This window comes from Helicoverpa armigera, chromosome 3 (genome assembly GCF_030705265.1).
Source record: "Helicoverpa armigera isolate CAAS_96S chromosome 3, ASM3070526v1, whole genome shotgun sequence".
Taxonomy (NCBI): domain Eukaryota; kingdom Metazoa; phylum Arthropoda; class Insecta; order Lepidoptera; family Noctuidae; genus Helicoverpa; species Helicoverpa armigera.
Window position 1 is genome coordinate 7062956 of NC_087122.1, and position 9492 is coordinate 7072447.

A 9492-nucleotide genomic window follows, 5' to 3' on the forward strand; every position below is an offset into this window, starting at 1 on the left:
ACTGCTACTAACAACAAGAAATTTGTTAACAAAAACCCTTGTAAGACGTTAATATTTGAAAACTAGATAATGCATAATGTATTCTTGTCTCGAAATTACCTTTTGAAGAAAGCGTCATATAGATTTAATTGGACCTGTCCACCCAAATCCAAGCCAGTGTCGTCGTCGGTCTGAACAGGAGCTCAACAATCCAAGAACATGCCATCAGAGTACATTTGGGTAGACCGGATCACACATTTAAATAAAATTAAAAAAAAATGCATTTATCAAAGCATTTACGTTAACAGTAGATATAGGTATGTACAGGGTGTTACAATAATACCCTTTAAGCTGAAAGGGGTTAAATTATGGTCCTATATAAAGAGAGGTCCTTTAGAAAGATAGATTCCCTATCACATCTGTTTCTCTCTGATCTGATATTGAATTCGTCCTTTTTTTAGCTGATGATTAAATATGTACATATAATTCATTATTAATTATTTTGAAATAAATTCTCACACTAGGAATAGCTGAAAAAAAAATGCAAACAGAATTATACTTAAGAAAATATATTTAATAGGTATCAAGTTTCTCCATGCCGAAAAGGAAAATAAGAATAAGCTAAAAACCGAAAAATAATGGAAATATTTTCATTTCTATATTTTAAAATATTTTTTTCACAATATCGAAATAATACGCAATCGATCGTCTAGGGATTGCCTCTCAATCTCGATGAGGGATTTTCTTTTTCATTCTTTTCCTAACCACATCCTAGCTGATCTAGATGGCCCTTGCCAAGGTACGTGAACAATGCAATGCAATGCAAGGAACGGAACGTCATATCAATGCAACGTCATATAACTTTCATGTCGTATAAAGAACCGTTTTTGTCTTCAACAATAAAAAAAAATAGGGCGTAAAAATGGTTGGGTCAAAACTAGAAAAGAAGTCAGTCAGATTATTGTCTGAATGTCCCAAGAGATTTTGAAAACAATTTGTCTAGAAATCTGAATTTCTTGGGTCTCGGCTCAATGGGCTCGGTCCAATGTTTTTTTTTTTACTTGGCAATGGTACACTCACGTAGTAGGTACAACGCCATCTAGAACTTTTTTGAGAACTATTTTTGTTTTAATTCTCAAACTTCAGGACAACATGTTCTCTGAGAAAACCACCGTCCCAAAAATGCCACGTTTGTAAGCCTATTGAATTTTTGTTCATGATATACTATGACGTCTCAAAATATTGTGTTCTCAGCCTTACTTCCAGTTTTTGCCAACTCAAGGCATTAATCAAATTATATTTTTTGTTCGCTTATCATATTTTCGTATTACTTTTAATTTTAGTATTTAATTTGTGGAGATAAAAATAATTACCTAATACGTACTGTAAACAGTAAACGATACTGTAAGACAATTTGAATCAAACATATTAGATATGTTTTGACCTCTTGTATTTTTGTTACTTATAATGAAACTCAAATATACAACGGGCAAAGTTAAAAGTCCAAAACCGTAGACATCCCCAAGGATTTTACGTCCGTCGTGCGAACATCGTCATTTCTTTGGTTAGTGACTAGATCATGCAGTGTAAATATTTCTGGTGATGGTTTTTTTTTGCGAAATCATTTTTGTGATGCGATGATGTAATAAACACACATGGCAACATTTATACCAAAAATTTATGAAGCTGGTAATATTGATAGGGTAGGTAGTAATTTAGTAAAGTAGTGGATAGGTGGGCGTCCATCTTGAAATTTTACTGGGTTTGAGCCGGTTTAGTTCTAATAAAAGTGTATTTTGTAGCTTGGAGTTCATATTAATCGTTAGTTTTCAAGAAGTTTTATGTATGCCGAAACTATACATCAATTAAAATAGGATTAACTACAGTTATGTTTTAGGTATGACCGTCTGCTAAAACATTTAATCGTTTGACGAGTAATGGCGTGCGTTTTTCTCTTTGAAGACACTTTCATATTTTATTTCATGTCGTCAGATCCTATGAATAGTAACATATAACGCATGTGATTTACAATTGTGCAAGTGTCTTCATTATTAAGGATGCTTTAGTAGTAATATTAGTTGGACAGTAATCGTAGCTGGATGTCGTTTTTAGGTTATACATCACAATACTTTAATTGAATAGTGACTTGTAATCATAACCGCCTATGATTCGATTCGTCTGGTCGAATCATTATGCATGAACAAATTGCAGTTAAGTGGAGTTCTTCACCAACATGAATATATGAAAGTGACGTAGAAAATATTTATTCGCAGCATCGTTACTCAAGACATACGCGATTTCCGGAAAGACTATCGCTGATAAAAGCTTAAGTTGGCGAAGGCATAGCACGATGGCAGTGCCGAGTAGAGCGCGGGTATATGCCGATGTCAACTCACAACGTCCGAGAGAATACTGGGATTATGAAAGCTATGTGGTGGACTGGGGCAACCAGGAAGATTACCAGTTGGTGCGTAAGCTTGGGCGCGGAAAGTACAGTGAAGTATTCGAGGCAATAAATATCACAAATAATGAGAAGTGTGTAGTTAAAATATTGAAGGTGAGTCAAATTATTACTTTACAAAGTCCTTGAAGTCCTATTCATCGTTATTTACATTCAGTGCCAAACCTGATGATGAGTGCCACTATATTTTATTTGACTATAAGAGAGTCACTTTAAATGCCCTAATTACAGAATTTTATTCCAGCCTGTTAAAAAGAAGAAGATAAAAAGAGAAATAAAAATATTAGAAAACTTAAGAGGAGGCACAAATATAATTACGTTACAAGCTGTAGTCAAAGATCCTGTTTCTCGTACTCCAGCACTCATTTTTGAACATGTGAACAACACTGATTTTAAACAGCTGTATCAAACACTGTCAGATTATGATATAAGGTAAAACAGCAAATTGTTTTATGTGAGTTTTCAGCTATTGTCTCATGTAAATACTTGTAAACTTATGTTATTTTACACATTACAGATATTATTTGTATGAACTGCTGAAGGCATTAGATTATTGCCACAGTATGGGCATCATGCATAGAGATGTGAAGCCTCATAATGTGATGATTGATCATGATCACAGAAAATTGCGTCTCATTGACTGGGGGTTAGCAGAGTTCTATCACCCCGGCCAAGACTATAATGTTCGTGTCGCTTCTAGATATTTTAAGGTATGCATTTATTAAATCACTAAGTAGTTTTTTATTTACAGTTTATTGTTCTTGTAATAATGCAAATGTATCTCTTTCAGGGTCCAGAGCTCTTGGTGGATTATCAAATGTATGATTATTCTTTGGACATGTGGTCACTAGGATGCATGTTAGCATCAATGATCTTCCGCAAAGAGCCATTTTTCCATGGCCATGACAATTATGATCAACTTGTGCGTATTGCAAAAGTGCTGGGCACTGAAGAGCTATTTGAATATTTGGATAAATATCATATAGAATTGGATCCTCGATTTAATGATATACTTGGCAGGTAAGTAAGATTTGAATGAAACTAAAGAAAATTGTAGATGGAATGGACAACCTTTTACTATAAACTTTATTGCAGGCATTCTCGTAAACGGTGGGAGCGGTTTGTGCATTCTGAAAATCAGCACCTGGTGTCTCCTGAGGCATTAGATTTCTTAGATCGTCTTCTACGCTATGATCACTATGAGAGATACACTGCTCGTGAGGCAATGGATCATCCGTACTTCTGTAAGTTTCATTTTTTATTTTAAGTTATTTATGGTTGGAATTTCGAAAGGATAACATTTTAACTGGAAATTATGTCTTTAGGAAACAAAGTGGGTAATTGTTTTGAAAAGTTGTTTAAAAAAAAATTGTTAGTAAATTGACAATTATTGTCTTTTATTCAACATGCACTAATTAAATCCATTGAACATTGAAGGAATATGCAGTAACAATTATTATACAAATGCAATTATTTCCAAATCTCTACAAAAAAAATATATTATGATCATGTCCATATTTATTTCATAGGTTCAGGAGTAGAACTATGAAAGTACTTTTATATTAAAAAGTAGCAGTAAAAAACAACATCCAAACAATAAAATGTTGTTTTCTACATACTACACATCAATTTTTGTTTTTGTCTTATCAGAAGTAATCAGAATTGTTTGTTTATTTAGTGTATATTATGAGATCAGGGTGAAAAAAATTCTACTCATCATTGAACTTGTTCCATTTTTGTTAACATTTACAGCACTTATCTTTTATTTACAGATCCAATTGTGAAGGAGCAGGGGCGAATGGTTTCTTCCAATTCTCCAACTCCCAATGCATTGCAAGGACCAATAAGTACTACAGAATAATTGTTACAAAGAGGTGTTAAATGCTCTTTATAATGTATTGATATGATATACTTGTACAAGATTCCGGAAGAAAACACTGTAAAATAACACCAAATAGAGGCCACTGGTGGTGTAAATACATACACAGGGACAGTGAAGGACACACATTCTGTTTAACAAACACTGATATAATTCCAATGCTTGGTAAATGGAATAATTTGGAAAGACAATATAATTTAGTGTTTAATATTAGTAAATCTGGTTTATTCATTGTTTTAAAAGTGTTTTTATCTCTGGTATAACTGCTGACATACATTTGTGAAAGTGCTCGTGTACTCAAGCTGAGTAGATAGATATCTTGTGGTGGGGAGGGTTCAAATTATCAAAGTAAATTCTGAAACATCCATTTTTATATGAAATTCGATAATAATTAATTACTGAGATAAAGAAAAATGCATCGAGTTTCATTGCACTTGATCTTTTGCATTTATTAACCTATGGTATTGATATTGTAATTACTTGTATAATATATTGGTAACACCTGCATACCATTTGCAAATACTGGTTAGCAGCTTTTCGTTGGTACTCTACTTATTAAAATTTTGTATTTATGTAATAGAAGTAAAATGTAGATATGTGTGATATAAATACAAAATTTTAAGATGATTAATTAAGCGTTTTCTTTTATTACGTATTTTATAAAAGAAACCAGCTAATTCTAACATTAGATATTGTCGGATTTAAACATTGTTTTCTATTAGTATATTTTTAATAAGTTACATTAGCTGTCCTCATAAATATTATACATAGAGAAAATCAAATCGTATCTTCAATTGGAAGGTGAGCCTCATGGAGTATAATTTATTTTTAGTGTGATAACTTCAAGTTGTTGCATAAAATTTTCTGAATAAACAATACTAACTTTGCCTGGAAATGTTTTGGATTATTTATGTTCGCAGATCTAAACTGCATATCCTTATCTTTTAAGTTAATTATACATAGTCAAAATGATTACTTACATCATACACAAGACTTAAGTGTATTATAGATTGTTTATTATGTAAATAATGGCTTTTACTTGCTTCCTGACAGTACTGCTTCTCATACCCAGATGATACTCAAAGACGCTTCCCTATAGTCAAAGTCAAACTCGTTTAGGCTAATTAGATTAGCGCTTTTTAACGTTAATATTACAAAAAGGACAGTACCCAAAACGCCCCTCTTTCGCCACTTCCCAGTGTTATGGCTGGAAAGAAGAAGCGATGAAGAACAGACTTCCCAGCGACACAGCTGTCTTGGAACCTACCCATATCAAATTTCATATCAATAGTTTCAGCCGTACTTGTATAAGTGTGCGAGAGTACGTTGATAACGCCTCTCCGTACGCTTACGTATCTTCGTCCACTCCCCTCTGCAATCTGCGTTGCCGACAAAATGCTTAAACTAGCCTAGCCAGCGAATGTGGGCGTAGCCAGAGTGGCTTCAGAGTGGCGCAACAATCTAAAACAATACTTAATCAACAAACTACCCACATTCTTACCAACTTGTTTAGATGTTTAAGTATATCTTGATAGTACTTTCATTCAACTTTTTGAAAAGTAAAGTGATTGAGCATACAAAAAGAAAAAGCTTTTTTACGAAAAATAAAAACAACAACAATATGGCTAAAACTTCAAAAGCCAGATTTAAAAACTATGCTGAACATCGTATCAAAATCGATTCAGCCAAACGAAAGATATAATCGCACATATAGGCACAATTTACCATTTTTGATGTATATTTAAGAAAAACGTCAAAATGATGGGTTATTCCCGCTCGGTAACACCCTTTCGTCAACACTGTTGACGATCGGGAACAAAAAGTTTCCTTCGTTCGCAGTGTCCATGAATGCGTGTTTATATTTTTTAAATATGGAAGTAAAATGTCATGGATTTTTAAAATGTTTAAGGGTCAATTCACACTGAAAGAGCAGCGGCCGGCAGCGGCCGTAAGAGCACGGAAAATGTAAGAGCGCGGCGCGATGCGGCGCCGCGCGGCCCGCCGCGCTCACGCTCAATCCCTTGCAATTACGGCCGCTGCCGGCCGCTGCTCTTTCAGTGTGAATTGACCCTTATTGGATTATGTTAGATCTTTTAAAACACAATTAACTAGAAAATAAAAGTGGCTCTATCATGTGCATAATAACCATTTTACACTAAAATAATAAGTAGCGTTCGTCAACACTGTGAACGAACGAAACTTTTTTTTCCCGATGGTCAACAGTGTTGACGAAAGGGTGTTACCGAGCGGGAATAACCCAAAATGATCAAGCCACGACCTTTCAGTAGGTATTCAGATTAAAATATTTATTTTTATGTGTCATCAATACTAATATTATAAAGAGGAAAACTTTGTTTGTTGGTTGTAATGGATAAACTCAAAAACTACTGGACCGATTTTAAATATTCTTTCACCATTAGAAATCTATATTATCTGCGAGTAACATAGTCTATATTTTATCCCGGTGCGGGCAGTAGCACCCACGGGACGCGGGTAAAACCGCGGGAAAACGGCTAGTTTTACAATATAGAACTTCATTACGCGAGCTATGCCATGTTAATTATGTTTTGATTTCTCGTAGTACTTAGATGAAGGGCTAGGTTGATAGTTTTAACTAAGTATTGATATTGAAAAGCCATCACAAAACAAGGTTTCTCGAAGGCTGACGCGTCCAGTTTTACAATACGGGTGTAATGTTATATTTTCCAGGGGCGCTCCTCTACGCTCTAGAAACCGTGGCGTCTGGGTTCACCACAACACTGTCCCACTGCGGCTACGGTCATGGGTACCGCGACCACAACCACCGGCCGGCGTAAGCGTGGCTTCGCGTTCCTGTAGCCGAGTCGTCGAGTCTGAGCTTCTGATCCGCTTACTTTACGTGGTTACGTAAAGTGGACGATTGTTTGATGCTGAGGGGAAATGGTGACAATCCGTTCCCGAGTTGATATTTTATAGTCTTTGGCTGTGACCCTTTAACTGTCTGTCTGGTAATTGCGTACGAGTGTGCTTTTTGGTTGAAGTGAGTTCTACAACGTCGATATTTATCGCTGTTATAAAAACCAAAGACCAAGGCCCTTCCCCAAGGCTATCACTCTTTTTCATGTTACGTATTCCACACATGGTGATAGGCAGAGGTGGATCTTCGACTTGTAGGGCAGCGGCCCTGGGCATTTTTTTTTACTTAACATAAATCCTAACTAATATTATAAACGTGAAAGTAACTCTGTCTGTCTGTCTTTTCTTCACGCCTAAACTACTGAGCCGATTTGTGGGAAAATTGGTACAGACATAGTTTGGAACTTGAGAAAGGATATAGAATAGTTTTTATTCCAAAAAATATTAAAATAAAAAATAAAATGTATTCCGGACGTAATTTATAGCGCCATCTATTGGTCAAACCAAAAATCTGCCGGAAGTAACTATTCCTCGCGAACGAAGTCGCGGGCAAAAGCTAAATATGTTAATAATTTAGGTCCCTGATTACATTCATTTAAAAATGTTTGCCTTAAGGGTACGAAGCAAGAAGGTAATTTCCAAATCAAGGGGGCACCGTGCTGCCCGGGTAAATTTATTGTGGATATTCCACTGGAATTTAGGCCGTATACAGAAAGAAAGCTGGAAGAAGCTGGAAACTTATAAGCGCTTATCGGCGCTTGACAGCGCTGGTAACCAGCGCAGGAAAATATATGAACACGCGCCGATAAGCGCTTATAAGTTTCCAGCTTCTTCCAGCAAATTGCAAATTGCTCGTCGCACTGTAAAGCTATAAGTGTTGTAATTAATTGAAAGAACACATAAATAATTCGGTCTTTCCAATGAAGCCGGTAGCCGGTAGCTACGGTAGCAGTAGGTACAAGAAAGCGCGAGCAAAGCAAGCGCGATATTTTTATTAATTTTATGGTAGGTAGATGCTATAGTAAAGTATCTGTAGCAAAGTAGGTAGGTAGGATGTTTTCAGTCACTTTCACAAATTATGGATTAACCTATTTCTATACTAATAGATTATAATAATTCAGGCCCGCCGCTAGCTGTTTGTTCGCCCGCGTGCAAAACTGATTCTGCCGCCCTACGACTACATACGTTTTGTCAAAAAAATATATAGGGGCGGATCAGGGGTCCGGAAATTTCATATCCATCTTACGTGTCCAACAGAAAAAAATATGTACATGCACCGCTCTGATTGCAGACCCACCTACTTTTGGATAAATAACTATTGCAATACATAACATACATTACACATAACTTTTTATTTACTTGAAATGTTCAGAGTAACCTAAGAAGTCCTGGGTTAGCCCATAAGCAATTGCTTAGGGCATCAATGCAGTGCAATCATTACCCAAGTAGCCCCTATGTATTGAAAGATTATGATTAACTTAAACTAACGCACTTAAATATCTATAACAATGTTTAAAGTCAGTAAAATATGTTATTTGGTGGGTTTTTGAAAATTTTTTAGTCTAAGGACACAAAACAAATAAAAACCACTGTAAATTAACAAAGCAAAGTCAAAAAGTAAGATATGCACAGAAGTGAAGTGCAAAAGCCGCGAGCGAAGCGAGCGCGATTTTTTCCTTAGAGTTTTCATGAAGTAAACATATCATAAAAAGGCATAACGGACGTGCGCGAAAAATGTTTTTTCAGAATTGAATACCTTAAAAATTAAACAAAGATAAAATCGGATATCTGACATGGAGCTGCGAGCGCAGCGAGCGCGAATTTTTTTGGGGATGCAAAGGGTGAAACAGTCAAAATTGATAGGAGACGACCAAAGCTAGCGCGGCTTTTTCAGAAATTTTATTGGTTTAATTTTGCCACCCCCTAAATAGCTACGCTACGCCACTGGTTGATCTTAAATCGTTTTTAAGAATCTTTAAATTTGAAAATGTCCTTTCAACAGATGTACCTAACTGAAGCCGGCAGTGTAAGTAATATTCTTAGTGCTATTGCTGTGTTTGAAAATATTGAAATCAAATCATTAGCGAAAAGATATTGTATTTTTTAAATATTACGTGATAACTCGCTAGATTTGCCGCCCCCTAGGACGTGCCGCCCGCGTGCTGTGCACGCGCTGCACGCCCGCTTACGGCGGGCCTGTAATAATTTCTAATAATATAAGTAATAAAGAGGAAACTTTATTTGTTTGTACCCTAGAGGCTCCGATAGTGCCGGACCG

At 35.8% G+C, this 9492-nt stretch overlaps 1 protein-coding gene across 3 annotated transcripts; it reads left to right on the forward strand.

Moving 5' to 3' along the window:
- The first annotated feature begins 1682 nt into the window (after positions 1 to 1682).
- On the forward strand, positions 1683 to 5214 carry Ckiialpha (casein kinase IIalpha). Of its 3 annotated transcripts, none has more exons than XM_049836744.2 (7): positions 1683 to 1876; positions 2191 to 2536; positions 2685 to 2872; positions 2958 to 3150; positions 3231 to 3460; positions 3536 to 3684; positions 4213 to 5214. In XM_049836744.2, exons 2-7 carry the CDS (start codon positions 2330 to 2332, stop codon positions 4299 to 4301), a joined length of 1056 nt encoding a protein of 351 aa, XP_049692701.1. In that variant the 5' UTR covers positions 1683 to 1876; positions 2191 to 2329; the 3' UTR covers positions 4302 to 5214. The 3 variants fall into 3 exon arrangements, with proteins under 3 accessions (XP_049692701.1, XP_021188880.1, XP_021188879.1); XM_021333205.3 differs by having other exon boundaries at positions 1684 to 1876; positions 2253 to 2536; XM_021333204.3 differs by lacking the exon at positions 1683 to 1876 and adding an exon at positions 1938 to 2091 and having other exon boundaries at positions 2253 to 2536.
- Positions 5215 to 9492: the final 4278 nt, after the last annotated feature.

What these genes read in the sequence shown, in the direction of transcription:
- Ckiialpha (XM_021333204.3), top strand. An exon ending in TCGCTTCTAGATATTTTAAG is followed by an intron (nt 3,151 to 3,230) that starts GTATGCATTTAT and finishes TATCTCTTTCAG; the next exon opens with GGTCCAGAGCTCTTGGTGGA. An exon ending in TTTAATGATATACTTGGCAG is followed by an intron (nt 3,461 to 3,535) that starts GTAAGTAAGATT and finishes ACTTTATTGCAG; the next exon opens with GCATTCTCGTAAACGGTGGG.